The sequence below is a fragment of the Enoplosus armatus genome, chromosome 1 (assembly GCF_043641665.1).
Source record: "Enoplosus armatus isolate fEnoArm2 chromosome 1, fEnoArm2.hap1, whole genome shotgun sequence".
Taxonomy (NCBI): domain Eukaryota; kingdom Metazoa; phylum Chordata; class Actinopteri; order Centrarchiformes; family Enoplosidae; genus Enoplosus; species Enoplosus armatus.
In genome coordinates this window covers 25,734,373-25,761,870 of record NC_092180.1, presented here as the reverse complement: position 1 = coordinate 25,761,870, position 27,498 = coordinate 25,734,373, and the positions used below count along the sequence as shown (strand labels likewise).

The window sequence follows — 27,498 nt, the reverse complement described above, 5'->3', positions numbered from 1 at the left end:
ATGGGTTAGCACACAGATAAATACACTGGTTCAAGGCCATTGGAAAGCAAAGTACTACTGAACCAGGTTGTCTGATAATGGCATCCCCTCTCATTCCCCTTCAAAAGCTGAAGTCAACATATACTGTGTTTGTATAAAAGCATTTCTCCCATTTTGAGAACTATATTTGTATATTTTGTGCTGAAAGAGAAATGCCACCGTGACGTTGTGGGGTTGCTGATCAAAACCCTGTACAGCCTTCTGCTTATTAGTCATTGTTTTCCTGTGCCTGCAATGAATAAACTTCAAGCTATTTAGTGATTTTTTTCCACTGTACAAAATATATCCTCTAACTTTTCTGTTTGCATCAAAATATTATTACTGCCAGTACTACTACCTCCGTCATGCTGGCCGTTTATGGCAAGCCATTTATTCACTGTATGTATTCACAATACTTATTCAGTAATTTGACAGGACTTATTTTGTAATGACAATGCTAACATGTTTACCATGTCCACCATCTTCAGTTTAGTGTGTTGCCATGCTAACATTTGCTAATTAGCGCAAAACGCAAAGTACAGCTTCCCCTGACTTTACGTCTCGCGCCATCATCAGGTCACTTCAGCTATTGAGGACACGATGCCCACTTACATCATCAAAAAAAAAACCATGATGTTTCTTAGAAGTTGCTATATTTAATAAGCAATTACTTTGTTATTCTCGTACAACTTCACACACTTTTACAAAACACAGAGGTATACCCATCAATTGTACAGTATGTAAATGTGTCACAACATGTCTGAGGAATGTGATCTTCATAGGAGTCCCTGGCGCATTTGTAACGGTTCTTTTCTTCTTTACACAGTATTTACAGATATCAACTGAGCTAACAGCGCCTGGACATGGTAGACAGACATACATGTTGTCTTAGTGTGAGTCTCTTTTTTTTTTTTTTTTTGTGAATTTTTTGCTGGGGGGAAACTCCCAGCGTCTGCTGGCCTGCAAAAAGTTCAACCAAGTTCCAACCTGCTGGTTTACATCATGTTAAAAAAAGGCCACTGGCCCAAAACCTCATATGATCTGTTGTATTTACAACAAATGCAGCTTATAGACAAGTGCTATAAGAGATTACCCAAATGCACGTAAACCCCAATATCTCCTGGACCACAGTAAATGATCATGCTGTGTTAACGTAGTGGTGCCACAACTTCAGTAAGGAAATCAATTTGACCATAATAATTTGGGGGCAACTTAGTATTTCAATTGGGCCATAATAAGCCAATATGTTGAGTCAACGGGACCACAGAAGTCAATGGGACTATAATCAATTATATAACTATATTATGTCAGTAGCATCATAGTAAGTCAGTTGATCTATAAAAAGTGAGTGGGCCAGGAGTTATTGCAGTGATCATGCGTCTTTGGGGAAGTGGTAGAAGGCCCATGCACAAGTAAACATCCACTGCCAGCCACCCATCTATCTGTCAATATGGATTCTGCTAATGTTATCCAACAACATGTTAATGGTAAGTACTGTATGATAACATCTGGTGAGAAATCTGAAATCTAATAAATGTCATGGTGGGTCAAGCACCTTGAAAGAGTTCACAGTGGCATTCCCAGAGATGAGAACAGTTCCAAAGCAAAAACAGAAGCTTGAGGTTCCCAACGCAGAGACCAAAGGAGGAGACAGGAGAACGTTAAAAAACCCTAGAAGAACAGCCTGTTAACATGTTGCTGTAATGCTGTAATGATGCAGCTTATTCATTTCAGAGAGTCAGTCGCAAACCTCCTGTCATCCTCCTGTCTCTCCTGTGCTGGGAAAGATGTGTAGATAATCTTTCTGATAATAATATGGAGGCGCCTACAGTGTCTCTCAGGATAGAGAAGTGATATAATAAAAAGACAGAGAGAGAACAGTGGGTGTAAAGAAAGAACGGCCAGATACTGTAGCTAGGCAGAGATACAGACAGAAAACTACTCATTCACAGTTGACAAACAGTAAACATCATGTGAGTAATTAGTGAAACAGAGCTGAAGGTAGCAGCAGTAATAGAGAAGTATTGCTAAGTGCAGAAACTGCTTGCATATTTACCTCATAAAAAGTTATTACACAATCAAAATACCCGCACAAACCAATACACTATACCAACACATACATTTCATAAGGCACATTAGCTCAAGGATTTAGTTAAAGTCATAAAAGAAAGAATATATTGGAAGAGAAGCAGAAGAGGACAGATGGAGATTCCTTGAGTGAGCAGAGTGAGGGAGAAGAAGATGAGATAAACATCTGTATGAAAGGGAAAACTTGGCATACTGGGGGGGGGGCAGCAGTACTACCAAACCAACAAATTCTGCAGCTTTGAGTGCTTAACATGCTAATGCCCTAAGTATAACCATCTGCTTCTTTTATACTGGCGCTTCATCGCAGCCCCACTCAGGCTGCACCTGTGCAAGAACATGGACGAAACCGTCTCTTCATTGTTCACAAAATGACCAAACAATGTGAAAAAATTGTAACGCAAAAACTGGAAGTACAGGTGCTGATGTAAAAAGGGAATTCCTGGTTGACTGCACTGCTCAGTCAGTGGCTTTGGAGGCAGTGAGGGGTTCAGTCTCTGAAGGGTCTTCCTGAGGAAACACCACGTAACACACCTTCTGGCCCATGTATGTGACTCTTTCTGCGACACAAAATACAGTAGGAGGAGTTTTAATTACAGGGACTAGCTGCTAATATCATAATAAATATAATTTAAGTACCGTACAGTGGCACAGACAAACTCACCGACTAGCCTGTAGACCCATTTGGGTTTCTCCTTCCACTGAACACCCACAAAGTATACGGGGACTCCAGTCAGCATGATGACCATTCCCAGGCCACAGACCACTGGTTCAGAGTACAGACTGAAGCCCAGCAGCACAGCCCAAAATACCATGTAGGTGATGGGGATCAACATGTTTACCTGCACAGGACAGAAATAGACATAATTCCACACAGTCCTGAGGATTTGTTTATTTTTTTGTCACCTGGCATTTATTGAGATTGCGCTTCATCAATTCGTGTAATCAACCTTTGCGACACCAGGGGGCGCCAAAATATCATCCATGTCCATGACGACCTACACATCACGATCCCGTTGACAGCTCTCGTTCTCCACTTCGGCCGCTCAGGTGAATATTCAAATACGAATGCGTTACCAGCGATGGGTGGATGAAGCCTTATGAAGCTTTGCGGCTTTCTTTCAATTTATGCCTTAAAAAAAGATTCGAAGCTTCGGGGGCTTCACATGCAGCGAGGTGGCTTGCAAAGCTTGCAGTCAGCTCTTCGAGACGGGGGCCGGAGGTTATTATCTCAGTCCTCCACTTGGATACATTATGCCGCACATCCATGGCCGGCAGAGTGGCGTTTCCCCCCTCCAGTAGGACGCTGTCTTTTGGCGGGGCGTAGCGTCAGAGGCACCAGCTGGTGGGAGTGCCGTTATTACTACCGTTAAGTTCGCTAAGCTACTGTACTACCCTTTGAGCTAGTTTTCATTTCAACATTTCTTTTTTTTTTTTTTTTATTATTTAAAAAATAAAGAGACAATTAACGTTTATTGGCCACAGCCGTTACACCCGCCGATGTTTAAACGTAGACTTTATGGTGTCAGAAGCGCCGAAACTACCAGCTCACGCTTCACGTAGACTTAGCGACACGTTACTTTTTGAATAAACGTGGGCATTAAGGGACATTTGTCCTCATGAAGGTAATGTGAAGGTAAGCTTAACATTATATATTCTCGCTGTCCTGCATTGAATTTTCAGCCGTAAGATTTTCAAACCAATTCATTGCCAATTCAGCAAGTATTATTCATTAAATAATAATAATAATAATAATAATAAGAAGAAGATGTAGGGAAATAATGTGAACATTATGCACATTTCACAATGTTAAAATGTTGTCACTTTTTCTTTTTTCGTTTTTGTGGTCGTTTGGCCCCATTGAATTAATTGCAATACATAATCGGCTCCTTTGTATCTCTCTCTCTCCATATATATTTTTTTTTATTCCTCAGTGTGTCTTGATGTTATTTTGTATCCGTTGCATTTTTGCTGAGAATACATACATATCTTCAACATTTCCCAGTTACAGTTGATAAGGTGAAAAGTTGATATTTGTTTTGGCTCTGGGGTCACTGGTTTAGTTTATTTGAAGCAAACTGCAGAGAGCCATGACTTGATGGTTAATTAACACTCTGTTGTGCCTTCAACATGGCTATGTAATAAAATGAGTTAAATTATTATGTTGTTTTAAATTATGTTCAATTCTGTGATTCTCAGGTTTCTGTACCTTGATGGGTCTGGCCAGGTTGGGTCTCTTCTTGCGGAGGTAGAGGAGGCCGGCAATGGTCACCCCATAGGACAGATAGTTGATGAAGGACACGTAGTTGATCAGGTTGTGTGTCTCGCCAATGCACAGGATGAATATGGTGGCAATGCACTGTAGGAGATGAAGGTAGGTTCAAATGTCAAGTACATATTAAACTAACATATCAATATTCTAAAATAATTTGTGTGTGGCGACCACTTCTGTTGTGTGTTCCTGTGAAGCTCAACTGAGTAGACACAACTGAGTGCAGTACTCACGCAGACCAGCAGGGCGGGGATTGGCGTGCAGTTCTTGAGGTGGATCATAGCCAGCAGATAGGGCAGGTGACCCTCTCTGGCTCCCGAGAAACACAATCTGCAGATACACAGACACACTCGTATGCATGTATGCTCAGGTTTACGATACATGTTAGGAGTAACTCTTGACACCCTTGTTTTTATTTTTATTTTGTCATAACAGGACATTTAAATGAAGGTTCGGCATGTAGTGCATAGGAAAGCAGGGTGTGTGTGTGTGTGTGTGTGTGTGTTCTACCTGGAGGAGGTGAACAGATATCCGTTGATTCCTCCAAAGGTGGACAGTGCTACAGAGATCGGCATCACCCAGGAAAACATCCCCAGCAGCTTTTCTCCAAATGTCTATAACAACACAACATCTGATGAATGAGATTACTGACTTTTACTGAGTGGATGACTTATTGACTCATTCACTCAGTCCCTAACAGTAATGTGTTTTATTAATTAATTTCACTTAAAGACACAATGTGCATTTTGAACATCCTGCATAGCTATATCGGACTGTGGCGAGAAAACTGTTGTTTTTAGTCTCCTTTAGGTGATTTTGATTTTCAAATTCTAATAATCTTATCCTTTAATACGCCAAGACACTGCAAAAACAAAGGAACAACGGAAAGTAGTCACAAACTGAACTAAAAGTTAAGTAAAATTTAATAAACTTTAATCTTATTGACTGATTGATTAATTGGTTGGTTGAGGTCTGCCTCATGCAAGCATCTCAGCAGACTCATAGTCAGTATATTTTCCCAGACCAATGTATAAACTGCTATAAGCTCCATATGAAACTTTCATGGAGCTGGAGAGCTGCTCACCACTGCCACAGCGTTGGAGGCCAGCAGCTCCTCAGGGGTCATGGAGGAGAAGTAGGCAATGTTGGTCATAGTGTAGACAAGCGTCACGAGTGGGATGGAAATGTAGATGGCACGGGGCAGGTTCCTGATAAAAAATAATGATGTAAGTAATGAGGGTAATTCAAATGTTGGTGATCCAGTGTTACAAAACACAGAACGCAAGATATTTAAGTGTACTGAGCAGTACATTATGTTCCAGTGCCAGTTCCATTAAGTGCTGTGTTGCCATTTAGACCAACAGTTATAGTTAGGTATAGTTATACGAAGAGATATGTATATCTGTGCATGTGCGTGCCGTACTTGCGTGGCTCCACGACCTCCTCTGTGACATAGTTGAGGAAATTCCAGCCGCTGTAGGCAAAGGAGGCCTGAAGGAAGGCCAGCGCTATCTGCCCCACCGAGGGGTCCTGACTGAATTCAAAGGCCACACTGGGCCGCAGGGCATCATAGTGACCTGGAGAAGGTGAGAGGAGGGGATGTGTGAATGGAAGATCATGGCCTAGCCTAATAAGTACCTATGTAAGATCACCTAGAAAATCCAAACAGAAACAAGCAGAAGAAGTGTGTAAAGGTTCAGCACTATACTCTGAACACAGTATGCTCAGATGATTTGTTTATTTATATTTTAATTGTGTTTGGCTTGTTGGCGATTTTTAAAATCTAAATGTGTCATCTTGCATATAAAATTCATGTTAAATATTATTTAAAAACAACACTCAGGCTATATCTTTAATAATATTTAGCAGAAATGACTTTCATGTTGAGGGTTTCACCAGAATGTGTGTATGTTTGTGTTTACCTCTGCAGATTTGGACGAGTCCTACCACTATGATGAGTGCCAGAGCGAGGAGTTTTCCGACAGTGAAAACATCCTGGATCCTCGTTGCCCAGCGCACACTGGAGCAGTTCACCCAGGTCAGGAACACTGCGTCGGCACAAACACACACACACACACACACACACACGTACAGATACACTTGAAATCATTTAAAAGCATCATGTTTCTGATCGACTTTATAAATGCAGCATTTTTCACAGCCCTGTATGACGAGTCTGTATCGCCTCCACTAAATGAATAACCTCAGAAGAAATAAATACACTTTTATGGTAACAAATCTTAACCGTCAGGGAGAAGCAGCATAGGTCTTCACCAGCTGGATGCATGTTTCACATAAAGCATCAAGCTGAAGTTAGTTTGAAGCTCGATGTTCACCAGATGAGCTCCTAGTTGATGCCAATAAGTGCACAGGGCCACACCTCTGCCTTTCAGCCTGCTCCTCTAAAACATCCTCTGGCTGCAGGAATCAACATTGAGCCACAAAGCCAAGACACTGAGCTATAAGTTTTTTCTTAATCATACTTTAATATTGTAGACCATGTAGGACATACAGACAGGAAGTAAACATCACAATGAGAACTGTCTGAGAGACTTGGTAAGTGTTTTCCTTTGATAACCCCCAGTCATCCTTTCAATTAAAGAATTTTATTGTAGTGACATTTTGAGCAGGACACAATGAGATTTATTAACCACCTATGTCAGTTTCAGTAAGAGGGCACTGTAACTATTTATTTACCCTTATACTGAAATACAGGGATAATGAGTAGGAAGGTTAGATTTGATTGTACTCGGTCTCCAATACGCTGGACTGGTTTCAGCAATGACACTAACCTTATTAAGTAGTAAGTAATTAAAAATGCAATGTACCTTTTTATTAAGGTAATTAGTACCCTTTTTTAAAAACTATAAGGGATGCTATGCATCAGAATCAAAGCTCCATTATTCTGCACTGACAGAGCAATGGAATAAAATGTGGAAATGAGATGACCTTCAACATATTGAATAGTGTTCTAATTATGCCAACATTCAATCTCCATACACAGGTATCATAGTCGACAGTATGTGTTTGACTTGTTTGCCTTGTCACTACACAATGAAACATACTGTACATACTGTGCCGGGTCACATGGGCTGTAACCTGCTGCCTCTTTAAAGGTCTGTACATTGTCTCACTGTCAGCACACAGAGGTAAAGGAAAGAAAACATCTTCCTTGACAAAACAGACAGAAGTCTATGGAATTGAAATTGAACATTTCCTACTTCCCGTTTCCTACTGGCATAGTGTGTGTGTGTGTGTGTGTGTGTGTGTGTGTGTGTGTGTCTGTGTGTGTGTGTGTGTGCCCTTGCTGCCCACACCGCTCCCCAAGCCATTGAGACCTTCACACTGACCCTCAGTTTTGCGTGCTTGCGAGTGCCACCATAACAAGGGCTGGCCAAAATCCAAATGAGCCAATCCGAGCAAGTGCAAGTGGCTCTCCAGTTGCCCTCAAGCTCAAGTGCAGGCTTACAAGGGAGAGGTAAACCCAGCAGGAAGTGGGAGTCGAGCTACCAGCACAGAGAAAGAAAGACGGAGAAAACATTTTTAGGACTTTTGTGTAGTAGTAATTTTCTGTCACTCCAGCACGCTCGTGTACAAATTACACCACACACATTTGAGTCTGAAAAATAATGTACCCTAACTGCAATTCAGTCAGCCGACTCACGAGTAGAATATGTATAAATTAATGTTCGGTGTCTAGGCTCAGAGCCTATAGGTGGATGCCTGGGTGGAGGAAGGGCTTTTGAAATGTTGACAGCAGCGGCCGCAGGCAGCAGCATAGCTTTCTGAAGAGCAGTGTGTCCGCAGGCCTGCAGCAGAGGAATGGGAAGAGCACTGACAGCTTAAACACTCCGCCATGATTAAAAGGGTTAAAAATGTCAGGATTGCGTTGCAGTGAGGAGTATGTCTTGTGAGTGTACAGTTGGGCTGGCTGAACTGACTCGCAGCTTTCACTTGATATATGCTGTATATGAAGTGTGCTGTATAATGTGATGTTGTAAGCCCCTTTCAGACATGCACGTCGTTATATAAACGTCATTCTACATCCTGGTCTTGTGTTTGTATAAGCGCCAGAGTCACTTTTAGTCGCTCTTTTTGTTAAAGTTGCAACAGTAATCTTACTAAGTTGGACCTTTCTCTGACATTTCCAACGAAATACTGTCACATTAACATAAAGGGTATAGCATGCAGGTTAAATAAACAATGAAATATATTAAATGTATGTTCTGTCTTCCTAAGAGCACTGTAATACATTACAATAGTCATTTAATTATCATTTTTTATGCACGAAGGAAATCAGAATAATAAACCGTAAAATACTTTGAATGAGCCAGTAGCAGAGGATTTGTAGAGGAGATTCAGTCTACCAAAACAGGGTTTCATTCAGTGTATTGCACCTGCGGTGACGTGCAGAGGGCTCTAACATTAACCAAACACATGGCTTTTTAAATGTAACATAATAAAATCTAAACATCGCTCCAAACCCATTGACAGACAACCACAACCACCTTAAAGTACTTGTGTTTGTAAAGTTGTCTGATAAATCCTCATTTAAAATTAGACCAGGTGTAGACCTGTATGCCTTCTTAAGCTTTGCTCAGTGTAACGTTAATTACAATAGGTTTATATACACACTTTTATGTACGGAAACTAGTATCTGGCCACAACAGAGTGTTGCAGGGATGATATGATTTTGTAGGCAAACACGGAAGTTAGCATCGCCCTGAATGTGCCTTAGTGGAAATCGTATCATGTGTATAGCTCTACCTCTGCCCTGGCTGTAATCCACTTAGTGACCATTGCTTGTGTTTCACGTGCACTGTGGCACTTAACGAGAGCTAGAGATTAGGAAGCTGTTTAGGCCACAGGGTGTGTGTAAGATTGTGTAGACTATTTCTTTCTTTGTCCCTCCCCTTGTCTCTCAGTTCTCGTCTTTTTTTCTTGTTTCCTCTCTTTATTTTATTAATCTCCATATTTCTCAGTTTCTCTCTGTGCTTTTACACACAAACGCACTCTCTTGAGGAGTGGCACAGCAGTATGTGTGTACGAGCCTATAAGTGCGGGGGGTGTTATCGACCATGTCATCCATCACTGAGGCAAGGTTCCCCTCCCACTACAGAAATCCGAACAAACTGCTTCCGCTGGCGCGGACACACACATACACACACGTGCAAATTTTTGGCAGGAGGTTTTGGTGGCACCGGGCAGAGCTTTCTCTCCCCTACAACACCGCTGTGTTTTATAGTCCGTTACCATAGGGGTGTTACATGCATTTCCGTTCCTGTGTTCCTGTGAATCCCCCCCCCCCCCAACCTCCACCACCCCCTTCTCCCACTTCCCTCTGTGTTGACCCTGACAGGAAGGAGGTGCCAGTGGGCTTTGAATGTGACAGCACAGGTAAATTTGTGTCCTGCCGTCACAGCTTCTATTGAAGGCTGCCTCAGCACCAGAATACTAAACTAATTACTGCTTTTACTCTTAATGGATTCTGATCCCAACTTCGTGCAGATTTATCAGAGGGCTTTAACCTCAGGAACGCCTCCTCCTGGTCCAGGATCTGGTCACTGGAGTCACTGAACTGGCAATAACCCCCCAGTCCTATCTATCCACCACAAGGTATCTGACACAAGAATCCCTTCAGACAACCGTAAATCTACAGGATTTAGTCTGGGTGACATAAATGCAGAGACATGCTGACAACTAACACAGTGATGTAGTGTAGGGGTAGATAACAGGAAGGCTGCACCCAGCCATCACTGTTAACCTGTCTTTAGTTACTCTCATTCAGACTTAAACTCTCTTTTTTGAGATCCAGCCCAGATGGCAACAACACAGACTGTTACAGACAGATGGGGCAGTATATAATTATACATGTTAAATGGTGGAAATGAGATTGGTTTTGCAGAACAAGGAGCAAAAACTAACATTTATATAACCTTATTTATATAATCATTTTCTAATGGATTTTGGTGTAAAATGCAAATAACAGACTCCTTTGAATGAAAAATTAATAATTCTGCAGACTCTTATTTCTATTGAAGTATCCTTAAGAATAAAAATAGATGAGAACATCATGAATATAAAATATATAAACTTGGTTTGACCTTTGTGCTCATTTGTTGTTTTGTTTTGTGCTGTCTTCCTCACGGGCATGAACTGAAACCAGTGTCAGCTGGCTGCAACAGCAGAAAATTACATCCAGCATTCCTGTATGACAGGAACAGGCTCCCCCCCCCCACATTCTGTAGCATTCACTGAGCTGTGTGTAGACATGTTTATGAATTCAGACACTACGAGGGTGGCATTCTTTTTTGCTGCCATGTTTCTTCTTACTGTGGTGCATTTACTTTTTATTGTATTTACTCTTTAACGTGATTATTACACTTCAGCATCACTTCCCGTCATTCACATCTTCACATTTGATGCATTCGGCCAATGATTCTATTCAGAGCAGCTTACAGGTTAACGAATGATGGAACAAAGATGCTGAAGGAAACAAACCATGTGCATTATGTGATGATCTCATTAACCGCAGATTCACTTTTTGTTCTTTTTCTTTTTTCAATGAACGATGAATGACTTTTCCATCTGCCGAGCAGTTGTAGCTGTTAGTCTGGTGACTGACCATGATCCCTCAATTAAACTCTTAAATGAGTTTTGTGCAGCATTCAATAAAACAATAAGTTCAGCATGGTCAGGGAATCTGTGGAAGTCTAGAACTGCCAACATGAAATTTAAATCACTCAACCACATTAATCGCATTATGTCTAATTATTCTTAGCCTTTATACTGTGCGCTGTTTCATTCATTTGTGTCTACGCTGTGCCTATAGTTGTATTGTTGTTGTTCTGACTCTATGAAGGGCTCTCTTTTCCGAACGCCCATAAAGGGCAGAACAACAACACAGCATAAAGGCACAAAGGACTGAAACAGTACACAGTGTGCCTGTGAAAGGCATTAAGCTTCTGGCAGCAGTTCAGATTTTGGCACAACACCTGAAGCAAATGAAATCTACAAAATATTTGTTTTAAACAAATTTGTTCCATTACAATGAAATGGAAATGGCAGTGTTTATTTGAAAAATGGCAGGATTTCTAAGGCTTGTTTTGAGGAATACGTTAAAGCCATCCATCAAAACCAGTGGGTGAGATACAACTTCTGACTGGCTGAAGCATACTACTACCCCTTCTCTTTCTACCACTGCTGCACCACCACACTGATGTAGCACACACAAGTGGTGACTAAAATTGGCTCCCTGCTGTGCTGGAATGAACAACACAAGCTGCTTTTACTGTTTCTCCTCAGTAAAACGATGTGAGATCAGGGTGTGTGTCCCTCCTGCTTTGAAAAAAAAAAACAAAACCCCAAAACATCGCATTTCTAGTGATCGTTGGGTATGGTGTGAAATTACCAATACTTGGGTCACTGAGACCTGTTAGAATCGTTTATATTTTGTCGTAATAAGAATTGTATTCTATTGATCATTTCTGGAAAGCAAAGTAAAAGTGGTGTTACAGAGTAAATCTCCTGAAATGGGTGTACTAGGCGCGTGACTATGCTGCTGTGGGATGTCCAGCGCTCCTATTCTTAGAAGAACACAACCAGCCCACAACTGGACCTGTCTGGTTTTCACACACACACACACACACACACACACACACACCTGGGTCACTTGTGACTCTCATGCAGTACACTCTGCGGGGGAGGAAGGAGGAGGGGACACATATCTAGCCTGACTCACATTCATAAACCCTTCACCAAGACATTCACTTGACATAACAGGGGCCTTAATAAGACTCAGCCGTGCAGAAAAACATTTAATCCAGTTAATCTCACCGAGTGTTTGAGAAAAACACTGTCCACCAAGCACTGGAAAATGTTTACAATTTATCCCTGGCAGCCAACATACTTCAACTTTGTCTTTCCTAAAGTGACTTTAAACTGACGACATGTGTTTGCTCATTCCCTTTGGGCAGATAATGAGCGACTTGACAGGTTTTCACTTCTGCGGGTCAATTTATGGTGTGCGGTTTATGGTCCTGAATTTGTCTAGAAGTGCATTTATGATGAGCACTACTGCAGAGTGACTCCCTGTATACAGAGGGGTGTAAGCCAAGAGGCTAAAAGAATGTGTGACCTTTGAATTGAAAATATACGGCCTATAGATCTCACTAAAAGTTTATCATTTACACCACCAGCTTTAGAGGAGTGATACGTCTCACGCACCTGCGTTTGGTGTGTGATGATGGAGCTATGGTGAAAAGACTGTTTACCCTCAATTTCTCTATCATCCAAGCTACTTGTAGGGTTCACAGGAATATCTTCTCCATCTGTTATCAGGGTGCTGTGGAACCTGACACTATAAGTTTGACATAAGGATTCAAGCTTATAAAAATGCTGATCGCAGATAGATGACTACGATCTCATTGTGACTGCAGGTCTGAAGGGTGATGCTGTGGACCAGAGAGGACGACGGGGGTGGTACCAAGCAGCCAATAGGAACATCAAACAGCCAACCAGAATGCCAGCTGGCCAATGGGATCCCCCATCATTGATGTGAAAGGTGTCCAGCCCATTTCCTGTTTCCATGGTGCTCAGTGACAGGAGCGTCACGGTAACCACTGTGAAACAATGCACAATGGCGTAGACACACCCTCTCATTAGCGGCGTCCACAAAGGCTGGTACCATTATATAGTCTGACACTGATACTGACACACACACACACAAGCACACGTGAACAAACAAACAAACTCAAACCACACTCAAGAGTACAACACATAAACACACACACGGGCCCCTGGCTTAACTAACTAGGCAGCAGTTGTAACATTCTGTCGCCAAAAATAGTGGAGGTCCACCAGTGTGCTCTGTAAATGCTAACCCCAGCCTGACACACGCTCTCACGCACAGATACCACCCCCCTCCCCCTCCCATTTCTCCATCCAGTTCACACAAGACCAAACTGGCTGGCTTGTCGACATAGATACACGCACAGTCTGCTTTTGCCACTGGCTATTTAAATACAGATTGCTGTACTCCAACATTTCAAGGAAAGGCGCGGATCAGATTAGAGGCTGGAAATAGAACACAGCGTTTCATAAGCAATTATCAAATGACAATGACAGCTGTCAGCACACTGTGAACTATCACAATATCATATCTTCAAGACGAAAGTAGCTGGATTTGGTTTACAGAGATTGTTTTACCCTTTGTTTGTTTCGTAGCTTTACATTGATGGAGCCTCTTCCTCACCTGTTAGCTGCTCACTCCCAACACACTGCTCACTGGGTGCTCAATTTTATCCTGCTGGATGGACAGATTTGTCTAGACACTGCTTTTTCCTTGCTCACATTTTGTTTCCCCATCACTTGATACTGATATATCATCATTCAATGCTTAATCAATATTTCTATAATCGATGTGGGTTAGGGTTAGGGTTATAATCGAAGTGTGCTCTGACCTTTTACTCTAAGGGTTAGGGATCAGTTGCTTGTAATGTTGATCTAGGAAAGAAGTTTGTTCGCTGGGAGTCACTCTCGGTCATACAGTCAGATGACCTGAATGTCTAAAGCAACAGAAGGTCTGAAGTGTGATACTGTGAACCAGGATGTCATGATGACAGAGGCAGAGACCCGAACAGCAGCAAGCAGCCAAAAGGAATGTAAACCAGCCAGTCACAGTATCAATACGCCAATGGGATCCTCTGAAACTGATTTCAAAAGGTGTCTAATCTGCTTTCTCCAGACAGACTACCAACAAGTCCATCAACAAGCCGTTATGTTTATTCAAAATTTCTTGAGCCAAACTAACCTGTCCAACATTCCAGCCATCAACCAGTACATCAGTTTGGAAACGCTGAGCAAAGCTTCTGGCAGACACAGACCGTCAAAGTTCTCTTTTTGTTTGTTTTTCAACACTTCTTAAGCATTTCACATCATCACAAAAACGGAGCTGTATAATCCTGTGCTATATAATCTTTGGTTTTAAGGAATAGTTAATCATTTTGGGAAATATAATTATTTGCGTTAGCTATGTTAGAGTTAGATGAGCTGGCTCTGTCCAAAGGTTACAAAATCCACCTGCCAGCACTTCTAAATGTCACTAATTAACATGTTGTACAAAAACTGAAGAGAATTTTAGTTTTTTAGTAATGTGTCATATTTCTTGGCCAGGAACAGTGACTTGATGGAGTCGTGTTGTCACTGTGAGGTTACCAGGCTGTTTCTCCCTATTTCCACTCTTTATGCTATGTTAAGCTAAGCTAAGAGTCACCTGGACGGACAGCTATGAGTATGGTGTTGATTTTTCAACTATTCCTGGAGGAGAATTATTTTGAACATAGTTATTTGCTCGTTAGGCAGTTGGCAACTGGCCAGCCACACAAAATGTGTATGGCTAAACAAAGTTCATTATAGCCTCACTGATCTTTGTGTTGACATCAGTGAGTGAAATAATCTCTTACATCGCTGCTTGTTGTGCTTCTCCCCATCACAGATGTAATACAATAGTGATTGTACGTACACCCAGTTATTGAAAGCTTTTACATTTGCTGTTTTAATGCTGCGTTCCTGAGGTGGAAGGTCAGACATTCCCAGCTGCCAGGTGGTATCACAAACTCTATGCATTGCAGTGGCACAGCTCTTCCTCTCTCACAAATTTCACAACATGAAATGCAAGTGTGTTTCGAAGAATTTAACCTCGCCTAACCTATTCCCACTTGGAATTCTGACTTGAAGAGTCACTCTGTGGCACCTGACTTTAAATGAAATGAAAAGAAGCATCCATCCATCTCCTTGCCTTTGCCCTGGAAAAATCCTCCAATGCACAGGATGTGTTGTAAGTTTCTCTTTGTTTGGGATCAACAGAAGAACCATGTGGTTAGCTTTAGCGGCAGTAGTTACCCTGACTGAACAGAAAGAAACAAAGCCACCACAGAAAATAGAAAATAGAAAAATAGAAAATCAGAAGAAAAAGATACACTGATTGACAGATGAACTCTGGGAGGCGCAATTCAGAAACATCACAGCAAAGCACCAAATATAGACTAAACAAAGGATCTCATGGATCATGACTAACACTCATCTGGACTTTCAGAGGGCTTTGGGCTGTTTGTGACTCACAGATACAGATGGTGGCGAGGAGTCTGGTGGCAATGTACGGAGGCAGGCAGTTCTGGAAGGCCGGCTGCAAGACGTAATTGGAGAAGGTGAGCGCTATGACAGCCAGCGTGGTCGGATACATGATGAGGACGGCACTCCATAACAACAGGAAGCTACAGGAAGAAGAGACAAAACACAGAATTTATTGACGTGAGCGTAAACAGCCTAGCCATTTTTTTTTTTTAACTCAAGATTTATATATAGACGCTACGAGCTGTGGTGGGGGGTTCTCACTGCTCTCTGTCAGTTGCATCACGTCACATTCACGCTTATATTAAGAGCTGCCTGGCACAACTACAGTTTCCTGCTGTTGATCTCTGTACAGCCCCAGCAGTTGGGGTTGGGTGACTTGCTCAAGGGCTTCTTTTCATCAGTTATGAGAGACTGGTGCTCAGACATGAAGAGGAGACAGTGAAGACAGCATTAGATAGCAGGTGGAAACTTGCTGAAACCAGTATGCCTCATCTTACCCTAAATGACACTGTAACCTTTGACCTCTCCTTAGACTTGTTACAGTGCAGCCCTTTATTTAATAATCTAATACGGGATAAATCCACAACTAATTCAAAATATTCACAAATGTTGCTATATTCAGTTTTTTAGGCTTGTTAAACTTGAGACTTTAAAGAATTAGTGTTGGACAGGTGAGGTGATATTTGGTCTTTGGTGCTGCGTAATGCTGACCATAACTTGGTGATATTGTACTAATGAGGGGACCAAACCAGGCCATCTGGCAGACAGGGCACTTTCCCGGTGCGCCGACATGCCTTTTGGGCCATAAAACAGGTAGATCGGTCCATTGTTTTCTTTTCTTAATCGACACTGGACTGGCCCATTCACATATTTAAACCCCTTCCCCTTTGGGCTCAGTGCCTTCATTAACCAGCGCATATTTATGACCTACTCCATCCCTGTTGCTGTCATCCAACAAAAACTCCTCAAGTGGTGGAACATTATTGTAAAAACATTTTCAGTATTGAGAATGTCCCTCTTTCTGCCTTTCTAATTCAATGCATTGTAGTTTCCATTTACAATTAAATGGATGTAAACCATTTGTGGGAGTGGCATGGGGGTTAAGCCTATGGTTCATCTTTGGATTTACTAATGTGGCACCAGTGTTTCTTTGCCCCATTTTACACGTTCAAATGAATAAGCTAGTGAAACCCACAGAGGGACTAAACACATTTGACCTTCTCAGACTTACAGTACTCCTCTATGATCAGCTGACATGTCACATGACCACATGAAAGTCACAAGACCTTCAGAGCTGATTGGTTCCACACAGGCAGTCCTATTTAACGAACCCTCTTGTGCGCAGACCCTGGACTGTTGCAGTATAATCCACACCAAGTGAGTACATTTGCTGGAAACACAGTCAACATGACTCTCTTCAAAACCTGAGATGTGACTAACTGCTGTTGTAGTTTAGGTCCAGCCATCTAAAAAAAAAAGGTTAAGTGGACACAAACAACAGTACTTACCCCACGAGCCCTCCAAAGATTTCTGTCACATATGAATAGTCTCCTCCAGACTTTGGGATGGTGACACCCAGTTCAGCGTAGCACATGGACCCAAGGGTACAGATCCCCCCTCCACAAACCCATACAATGAGTGACAGCCCCACTGAGCCTGCATGCTCCAGCACTCCTTTAGGTGAAATGAATATCCCAGAGCCAATTATGTTCCCTAAGGAGAAGAGCAAAGATTAAGGTTATTTACACTTGCCTGTAGATGCTATTTATTAAAAATTAAAAATATTTAACTACAAGTACTCAGCACAAACATCTGTAAAATTAGTCTGCCTACTCTAACACACAAAGCCATCGTATTTGATATTTAAACTGCATTGATCTCTTAACCGTCTAAACGTTTTGTCTATTTCTGATTTTACTAGTAAGTAATCAGTTGTTTTTATCTGAGGCTTGTTGATCTACTTAATTACCATTATCCATATACAGGTTTTCGAGAGACAGACAAACTCAAAGGGTGAAAACAAAAGAAATTCCCAAGAGGTTTATTAAAACATCCCAACCGCTTAAATAAAACCTCTAGAGATTCATTTCAACTGACTTTTGTTTCATTTAATAACGCAATCTCCAAAGAACACCTTATCATTAACATTATGTCTGTCTTGTGGTGTGCTGGATGCATCTGATGTATCTACAGTAATAAACAATAAAGGTAACAATAGACTAGGTATCAAACTTAGACATACACTTGTAAAGAAGTCAAGGGTCAGAGGTCAAAGCGCACCCTTACAGTCCATAAGTTTTTATGTTGAATTCTGGATGACACAGAAGGGGATGACTGCAGATGACTGCATGAGTATGAAATAGTGAATGATCTGAATTCAACCTGCCAATAAGGTTTTGTTGGTCATCAGTGATTAGTCACTGGGTGTTGTGTTGTGGGACAGTGCCCTGTCCATTTCTTTCACACTACTCTGAAGGAGAGGATGATTTTTGGAATACAGCCATTGGCTATGCTAAATGTATTAAAAAGTAGTCCAACTGGGCGGAAAACCAACTAATCTGTTAACACTGGCCCCTTAATTAGCTCCCCGTTGACCAGAAGAGATAGCAAAGCGACCTATGATGTATACACAGTAGTTGTGAAAGGAAACCATCAGTACAGCTGCTGCATAATTTGTTTGTTTAGCCAGTTAGCCTGCTTGTATAACTTATATACCACAGCAAACAATCGCAGAAATAGAAGCAACACCTGCCGTACGTAATGACACAGTCATAACTATATTTGATAGAAAGAACTGGTTAATCCAACTTGGCCTTGTGGTGTAGTGGAAACATGGCTCGCTGGGGTCCTGGTTCAGCTGTTCCCCAAACGGGGATAAAAAGAGGTTCCCTGGTGGCTCAGTTGGCCAAGGCACATACTAATCAGCCACCATGTCATGAGTTCAAATCCAACCTGGCACTCATGTCATCATCTCTACGAAAGGAAAAGACAAAACAAACTAACACACATAAGAAAGTAAGCAAACAGCAGCTGTCCAAGCAAAACTTGTTTTTCCTTCTCTTTGGAGAACTTTGGGACAAAAGGAGTCTTCACAAAAAATATGACTCCGTCCACTGTAAACGTATTAGCTGTTAAAACCCAGTGAGGCACTCCATCGTAGCTCTCCTGTTAGAGCAGCTCTGAATGCTCCCTAATGATGCAGAGGAAGAGGAGGTCTGTGCAGTGCATTTATCACTGTCAGATTTGATTGTGGAGGCCATGGTGAGATGCAGAGCCGTTACATAATGCCTATGTTGTGTTTGTTATGTCATAAAGTTTGGCATCTCAGCTGAAAGCGTGAGTCCTACTGACCCTCTCAGCCTCCCTGCTCTTTGGCTGAGAGTGTTCTTAAAATGACTGCTCAGATTATTCACCAATTTATTCAAATTATGGAGAAGAATGAAGAAATACCTCCACTGCCCTCCGGTGTGAAACCAAAACAAATTTATTATTTCAATCCAAAGGCTTGTGTGAAAAATGAGTAGTTTGGTAGTAGGTGCAGCGTCTTTCTTTCTCTTCAAGGATCTGAACTTGTCTTACCAGTATAAACAAGCATGAAGCAGAAATGACAGACACCTTCCCCTGAAGGGGAACAGTCTCCCGGGGGGGAGTGGTTAACCTAGATGTGTGATATAAGTTTGGTTAGAGATTCATATAGTCATTTTATACATTTGATTTACTGTGTAGCCCTAAATGTAACCAGTAGTAGTTGCACACAGTGAAGCAGCCTTGCACGCTGACAGCTCCAATAGTCCACCCTAGTGGTTAACCTGACGCACCAGATGGTTTGTTACACAGAACCATCTGAGAAGCTGTCCTTGGAAAATGTTTGAAAAAGGGCAGGCACTACTAAAAATACTACTACCGCAATCTGAGGAACTCTGGAAGCGAGTCAAGCAGTCAGTGTAGTTAGCTATGTGGTTAGCATGTCAGTAGACGATCTGTAAGCACTTCTTGCTGTTGCTGTCACACCTAAACAACGCCTGTAGCTGCCAGTAGTTCCTCATAGGACGCCGAGTGGCTGGCCACAAGCACAGAACTTGAAAGCTGGCAAGAAGGCTTCTTGCGTGATCTCGAGGAAGGATGCAGTTTTTCACGTGGATGACAAATGTCAAAAATCCATGGATGTTTTGAGAAAGCGTGTCACATCTTGAGATTTCCTGATTTCGCACGGCCCCTTTTCATTCATGCCTGGAAGCCCACGACCACGCCAGAGCGGTACTTGACCACAGCAGACAAAAACACTAGTATGACTTGAGATGTTGTCGTGCTACCTATGTTGTTGGCGACCTTGTTAGAGTGAAGTCCCACCCTTGGTCTGATGTACAGTTTAACTTCATAGCCAGCTAAACTAGCACCCCTGTTCACAGTCAGAAGCTGGGGGATGTCAACTACAGGCTGACTAGGCTGTGGATGCTGGAGTCTTTTATGTGGTGAATTTGTATCCTTTCCACACTTGGGACTCACTTTCCTCTGGCAGGCATGATGTCCCCATGAGTACAGGGCGAAGCGACCCTGAGGACTTGGACAATGATGTACCCTTCACCCAAACCGACAGCCACACTGACCTCCCTGCCACGGACATGTACTATGACAAGCCTAGTGACACTGATCCAGTACCGGTTATGGACTGTGATTCTGGGAACCACTCAACTATGGCTGTGCCTGAACCAAACCCAGGTCAAACAGGACAATATGACCTCAGACAAAGACACTGCCCCAGAATCACATCTGGTTGGTTGAGCAGTAGGTGGACAAACTCTTACCATACCTACAGACTTGACCATGAAATAGGCAGCTTTCGTTTATGTCAACTATATCACAGAAAACTGAAATGCAATAGTGATTTCTATGCAGTCCTGCGTCATGCAAATGTTTTTTGCATGCTTTGCATTTATATTTTGCAGGGTTTTTCATGCATAGAGGAATTTATGGTGCCCTCCAAAGAGGTTTTAGCCAGCGTCAAAGGAAAAGGCTCCTGCTAACTAGCCCCATGCTGCTAGCTCTCTCCACCTACACCAGCCACATTAGAGTGGGTAGTAGCATGACTCATGTTGTATGTGTGCACTAGCTGCACAGGCTTCACTCCATCTGTGCTTCACAGAAAAGACTTGGCAAATAACCTGAGTGATTTGAGCATTTAACACCAACAATATTAAATAATAAAAATATATATATATATATATATTTACATACTGTGCCAAATAGACAAAAAACTGAGTCAAATGGGCCAACCAAAGAATGAGTATTAACTGAGACGGTATCATTTTCTATCAAAGCACAATAGACTTGACCTTGGTTATGCAGATAAGCTATTAAAATGATAACACTGCCATTGAAAGTGGCACGGTGTTGCCTTTTCTTTTGAATGTCAGAGACTGTGCTTCATCTACCACCTTCCCTGAGATCTCATGCAAAAGATCTGTTTGTCCTTTGCCCTAAGGATACAACTGCCTCTGTTGTTCTCTATTTATTATTTGTTCTGGTGAGTTTGCTCAGTGAAATATCTTTTCATTAGATTTCGCCATTTATCACCTTAAATATATAAATCATTGAGGATTTACAAGCTGCAGGCATAGGGGGGGAATCAGCATTGTAAAACCCTACTGTGGAAACCACAGTTAAACAGGCTATAATGTCCAACATCTTCAGCTACGTCAATATTCTTCAGCTTCAAGTCATCTTGGTTCGTTCCACCACCCCCTTTTTACTTGGAGGGGTCCGCCTTCTTGTGGTGCAGGGCCTTATCATTTGGAGATCTCCTCTGCAGAGGCACACTTGGGACTTATGGAAGTGATGGCAGTACTGTATGTTTATACAAGCACATTCCTAGTGCTCCACGACATGTAGCTGACACCAGTTAAAGTCTGTCTTATAACTCTACTGCCCCTGCTGTATGGCTACACATAGGTGATTTACTGAGGCTGATTAATGACTGCTGGAAAACCTCAAACATGAGCTCGTATTTCACAATGATCTTAAATTGTAATTATTGAGGAAGGTCAGAACGCAAGACGATCTCTTCATCCATTCTCTCATTCATCCAGTCTTACAAATTCTGCACAGCCCCGTCATAATCATTCAGTCCAGTAGGTTCACCCTGCATGCTCTTGGTCCATATTATAATCTGACTATAAAGCGTATACTGATATATATTTGAGTAACCAGTCAGCATGTATTAATGTAAGATAAATTAAATGAAAAGGGACAAAGCTGAATTTAGTCCTAAACAGCAGAGTTGCCCTAAATTAACAATCTGTAGTGTACATTAAAAAAAACCCAAAGTACAAACAAACTTCAAGAACAAAATGTCTCACACAAAAAATAACGTCATGACAACATTCAGGTCATTCAGGTTATAGCCGCTTCCTCCCCCTGCCTCCACATATATAGAGGCAGGATATGAGTCGCTTGGGGAACCCTCTGCATCACTGTCAGATTATAATACCTACTGCATAACCTGTTGACTTTACTGCTGCAGATGATGTTCATTCCGCGGCTGCACACTGTAACAGTTCCCGCTATCACATCGTAATGTACAGGAAACAACGCAGCTTCCTGTTTTATAACAGACCTTCAATCCATGGCAGCATTTGATTTCAAATGTGTGCATTTTTAGTATGGGCGGGTTATAATAAGATGAATGCCAGGAACAGCATTACTGCCTTGCTTTACCCAGTTGAGCAGTACTCGGGAAATTGAACCCTTAACTCCGGCAGTGTTGCGTGTGTTTAGAGCTCAACTGTCTTGCAGAACCACATGGAGGCTGCGCTTTGTCTGCACGCCTTTCAACTTCAACATGAGAAGGTCCAGCCACGTATGCATGTCCATATTCAGATCATCTCGACTGATGCAACAGTTTCCACACAAAACCCCAAACCCCCCAGTCCGGAGTAGACCTAGACATCAGAGGTGGACCGTCCGTGCGTAAAAACGACTCTTTCTGTGCGTATTTTGGCGGCTTTGTGCCGAAAGTCAGACTGTTCGACCATTTCTGAATGATAAATCTAATTCATTCCTCTGCAGTGTCCTCACACTAGATTAGGACCCGAACAACGGACCCCCTCCACAGGCTGACTCGTATTGTGTGCCGTGATATTGTAACTTTAACAACAAAGCGTCAACTGCACAGCCGCCACGTTACAATAGTTAACCCGCCAGCCGGCCGCTCTAACACGTTTCCCTGTTAACTTTTCCTTGTGGCTGAATTCACCGTATCGACCTGCTCTACATGAATACACACCACTTAAGACAAAAGCTGTCACACACTCACCAATGATAATAGCACAAGCGCTCAAAAGTCCAATTTCCTTCTTTAGAGTGACTCTGTCGCTCTTGGAGGAGTTTTTATCCTTCTTCTTTTTCTCTTTGCCCTCCATTGCCTCCGCCTTGCAAGTGTGCTTCCTGCCCGCCTCGGCCCGGTCCAGATACTGTAGACTGAACCACGCTCCGCTCTACGGGTTGCCCATATACTCTACTGATGAACGGAGGAAGGTGCGCATGCGCACGACCCACCGCTGAAACCACCACCTTTTCTCAGGTACGCTGATGTAAAGGTGTGACAACCTTCAGGGGACCAATATCTGAGGCGGGAAGAAGGACAGAGAGGAGAATATATTAACGTACCTGCAGTTTTTCTTAACAAGGTGTTTAAACTTTATGTTTCTATTCTTTATAATCACAGCATCCAACAACATCAAAATATACATGTATGAATTCTTCCCAAAAAAGACACATTATCCTCATTATTAGGATCAATTTCCTGAATTTGAGGCTATTCATACAAATCCATTCTTTACTTAATATCATCATCATTGTATTCAATTCAATTCAATTCAATTCAATTTTATTTATATAGCGCCAAATCACAACAAAGTCATCTCATGACACTTTACAAAATAGAGCAGGTCTAGACCGACTCTTTATAATGTTATTACAGAGACCCAACAGTTCCCACCATGAGCAAGCACTATTCATGCCTTTGGACTCTCCAACAGATATGTGTCAAACAAATACTACAAAAACGACCCTGGGGGATAGTCCAGTCATATATGTGAGCAAACAGGATCCAGGTGAGTCTGTTTTCCCCCGGGGCTGCTGTAATTTGAGCCTCTGCTCATTATTTCTGAAGTGGAGGAGGGTCAACAGTGTACTGTTCTGTCAGCGGGACCTGATTGTAGTTAACCTTGTTAACCGTCAGATGCTCTTGACTTATATATTACTGGTTCCTTGTGGTGCATTCGGTTGACTCACTGTATCTGTCTGAACAAGATAAACATGAAAACATAGATATTACAATAAATGTCACTGACAGGCCATGTGATGAATACAGAGTGAGAAACAAATATTAGAGTGAGTTAAATAAATTGAATTTAAACCAATCAACAACACTAGTCGACATAAACACTCACTTATGACAATGGACAGTCTTGAACAGTGATGTGGTTTGTAAATGGATACTAACCTGCTGTGACACATCTGTTTAGAAAAAGGTCAGCTATGTTAGATATTCACACCTTAAAAATGAGTCGCTTGCTTTGTGTGCAGCCCAGGAGTGCTTGTCTGGTCTCCTCCTCAGACAGACCTTTGTAAAAGTTCACACTCATACCAATTAGTCAAACAGGTATATATGTGCCAAAGAGCAAGCGAGAGTGGAACGTTACCGCAGAATGATTCATTTTAACAATCATTTGTTTTCAATGATGACTTCCTGGTTTTCAAAAAAAAGTCCCCTGGTTTTCTATGTCATGGGCATAGAAAATGGGCATTTCTGGGTACTATTTCCCCATCTGTATGCTTTGGTAATGGTCATGCCAATTAAGCAAGTTGAAAATTAAAACAATATTTGTAATTCAATTTGTTTTAATCCTTAAGGGAATTTTATTTTTTGTTTATGGGTATACTTTTATTTAATGTGTGTTAATTATCTGTGTCTTTGGCACTACAAACGATCATGCCACATTACAGGGAGTCTTAACTTATTAAATGTTGATGTCAAAAATATTACTTAATAGAGCCTTAAATGTTGTTTTGGTAAACATTTGTTTGATAGTTTTTTTAAATTTACTTTAAACATTTTTATTTTATTTTTTATTGCACCTGGGAGCCATTCAATGTATTGCGTTATGTAGGTGTACATCTGCTGCTTGGGATCACCTCACGCCTGCATTTGAGCAAATATCTGACCTGTTTCATTATATAGATATGATATGATATGATATTTCATCATAATATCATAACAGAAGTTATGGCCTTTCAAAACGTGTGTTATTACAGTATTTCTTAGTACACAGCGGAGACTCTGGTTACTTACACTACACACTGTCCAGTTTTCCATGACATGGGCTTATTATTGTGTAACAAGGAGATTTTTCAAAATCAAGGTCAAGACGCCCTTGCGAAATCAAGCTTGACCCTGTTTTACCAATCGGCTAGGTGTTCTGGTAAACTCGGCTTGCATGTTATTGCCTAAACAATGACGCTTTTAAAGCCCCTATGTGTAAGATTTCTTTCTGTGGTGACTCCTAGTGGTACTATCAAAAAAGACAATGTGTTGGTCAGCGATGCGTGCCACTTACTACTTACTTACTTACTATTACTTACTACATGACCCATTCAAATAATTTAATTATCTAAAATGTTGCCTACATGAAGGGGCTTTAATAAAAATCAAATCATTTCTATTTAGAAAAGGCACATCCCCAAGACAAACAGAAATCTGTTTTTGAGTAAGGATTAGGGCTGGGATATTCATCAAATTGTATTTTCAATTATTTTGGCTTCCAACGATGAAAACAAGATAATCGAGATAAAACAATTATCGTGTAGGTAAGATTCTTCATACCTGTGGCTTTTATTTTCTACCACCAAACAGTTTGAGGTTTAGTTGTATAAAGGTTTCTTCCTCTAATGAGTTTCTAGTAGACTGGCTTTTGCAACATGTGTTGCAGGGAAAAAAACAGTCCTAAAGCTGTCCTATAGGAACAAGTTGCTTCTAAATTCCCTGGAGAGTGCACGTGTCAGGTTACAATCCCTTCGCTCTTCCTGCTTCCCTGCTCCTCCCTCCCAGCAGATATGTGGCTGATGACAAAGCAGAGAAAGATAGAGGTGTAGAGATTAAAGAGATGATGGAAAATCAGATAGATGAGATACGTTCAATGAGAAATGGTGACAGATTGTAGAGACTGTTGAGGTGATACAGCAGAGAGGAAATGTGATAGGAGAGGTGAAGTATTATATCAGCATCAATCATATTCTCATATTCTACTGTAAATAGAAAAGAGTAATGTATATATATGTTATATATGTTCCCAAACTGAATTATCAAAATGAAGTATTGGATGGATGGTCCTCAATCATGGTCCTCTGTGGATGAAGCCCAATGATCCTCTGATTGTTCATGTAGTTTTCACACATTCACGGTTTCCAGATGATGTATTTTGATGACTTTGGTTATCCTTTTCCTCTAGCGCAACTGAACAACTATTGGATGGATTGCCATGACGTTTGGTACACACATTCATGTTCCTCGACTGTACTTTGTGTTAACTACCAATTCGCAAATGTCAGCATCCTGACATGCTACACTTGATGGCAAAAGATGGCGAACGTGGTAATAATTATCTGTCCTGAGCATCAGCTTGTTAGCATGCTTACTTTACCATTTAGTTCATAGTACCCTTGGCCTTTCTATGGACTCACAGAGCCACTTGTGTCTGCCCTGTTCATTCCTTACTAGTTCACCATATGTCTACCTGAAAGGTTGCTTTTTTGGCTTTACATAGCAGCAGGTAAAAACTGGTGGGGAATATAAATTAACGGTATTCACAGCTGCTTCTTAGAGGACTGTCGTCACGCTAGGCCTATCCAAATTGTGAATGTGAGGACTCCTACCTCTTTGAGCTGACTTTGAGCTTGTTTCTTCCAACATTTTTAATATGCAAATAAATATTGTTGATTATGTGTCTGTTGCATTTAGTAGTGTGTCTAAAGCCTCAAACAGATAAGAATAACTAACATGAAAAGAACACACTCACACAACACCACTTCATCTACAGTGTAAGGAGTTAAGTCGTTAAGTTGCGGCAGGCGAATGCTAACGAATGCACAATTAACTTGGAGGGCGGCCTCCCTCTCCAAAAGGAGGCCCCAACAAAGAGAGGAGATACTTTGTTGGCGACAGGAAGGCCGGCTGAAACACTGGCTTTAGTGTGATGGCAGGAGGGGAAGAGGAGGAGATTGAGGGGGAAACAGCCAAAATAATGTGGTGGCATAAGGGGAGGAGTTGTGCTGTAAACAAATACATCACAGCATCCAGTACAGTGTCAGGAGGAGAAAGAGGAGTATAGGGGGAGGAGAATGGAGGAGGAGGAGCGGAGGACAGGAAGAACAGAAGGAAGAAGGGTAGGAGAAATAAGTGGAGAAAAAGAGGAAGAAGAGGCAGGGGTTGGAGGGTGCAGTGGAGGACGAACCAAAGGATTTATGCCTTGAGAAGAAGCTTCCTCAGAAAGAGAGCTGTCCATTGACCTGGATGCATTTGGCATCGCCTGATGAAAGCCCACACAACCTGAGTCCCACCTCAGAGGCTGTCAGTGTCAGACCTAAATGCAATTCTTGAGTATAATGTATGCTGTATCAAGTTTAAAGTTTAAGAGCTCTAATGTGCAGATGACATGTTGGAAATAAACGGGAGGCACTGAGGGACTTAAACAAATATATTAACTTACAAATTTACACGATTATCAATTTTCTGCCAGCATTCCTCTCTTGCTTTATTTGCAGCAACAGTGTTGCTTTTTGTCGTAACTTTATATTCTTCATAGCTCTCCATTATAACAACCTGTTCCTCTTGACTGAAGTAGGCGGCACGCGACCGGTCCATTTTGTGTGGAAGAAGAGTCAAATGACGAGCCAAGCGCTCCCTTCTATGTAGACGCGCACAGAGCCTGATG

General features: G+C 41.7%; 1 protein-coding gene across 1 annotated transcript; it reads right to left on the bottom strand.

Moving 5' to 3' along the window:
* Positions 1-2,562: 2,562 nt before the first annotated feature.
* On the bottom strand, positions 2,563-22,941 carry slc7a10a (solute carrier family 7 member 10a). The gene is made up of 11 exons (XM_070910634.1): positions 22,821-22,941; positions 17,017-17,221; positions 15,497-15,648; positions 6,298-6,423; positions 5,799-5,952; positions 5,460-5,583; positions 4,886-4,989; positions 4,609-4,705; positions 4,313-4,462; positions 2,768-2,945; positions 2,563-2,663 (listed from the first exon to the last, which is right to left on the bottom strand). Exons 1-11 carry the CDS (start codon positions 22,924-22,926, stop codon positions 2,563-2,565), a joined length of 1,497 nt encoding a protein of 498 aa, XP_070766735.1. The 5' UTR covers positions 22,927-22,941.
* Between the last annotated feature and the right edge of the window lie 4,557 nt (positions 22,942-27,498).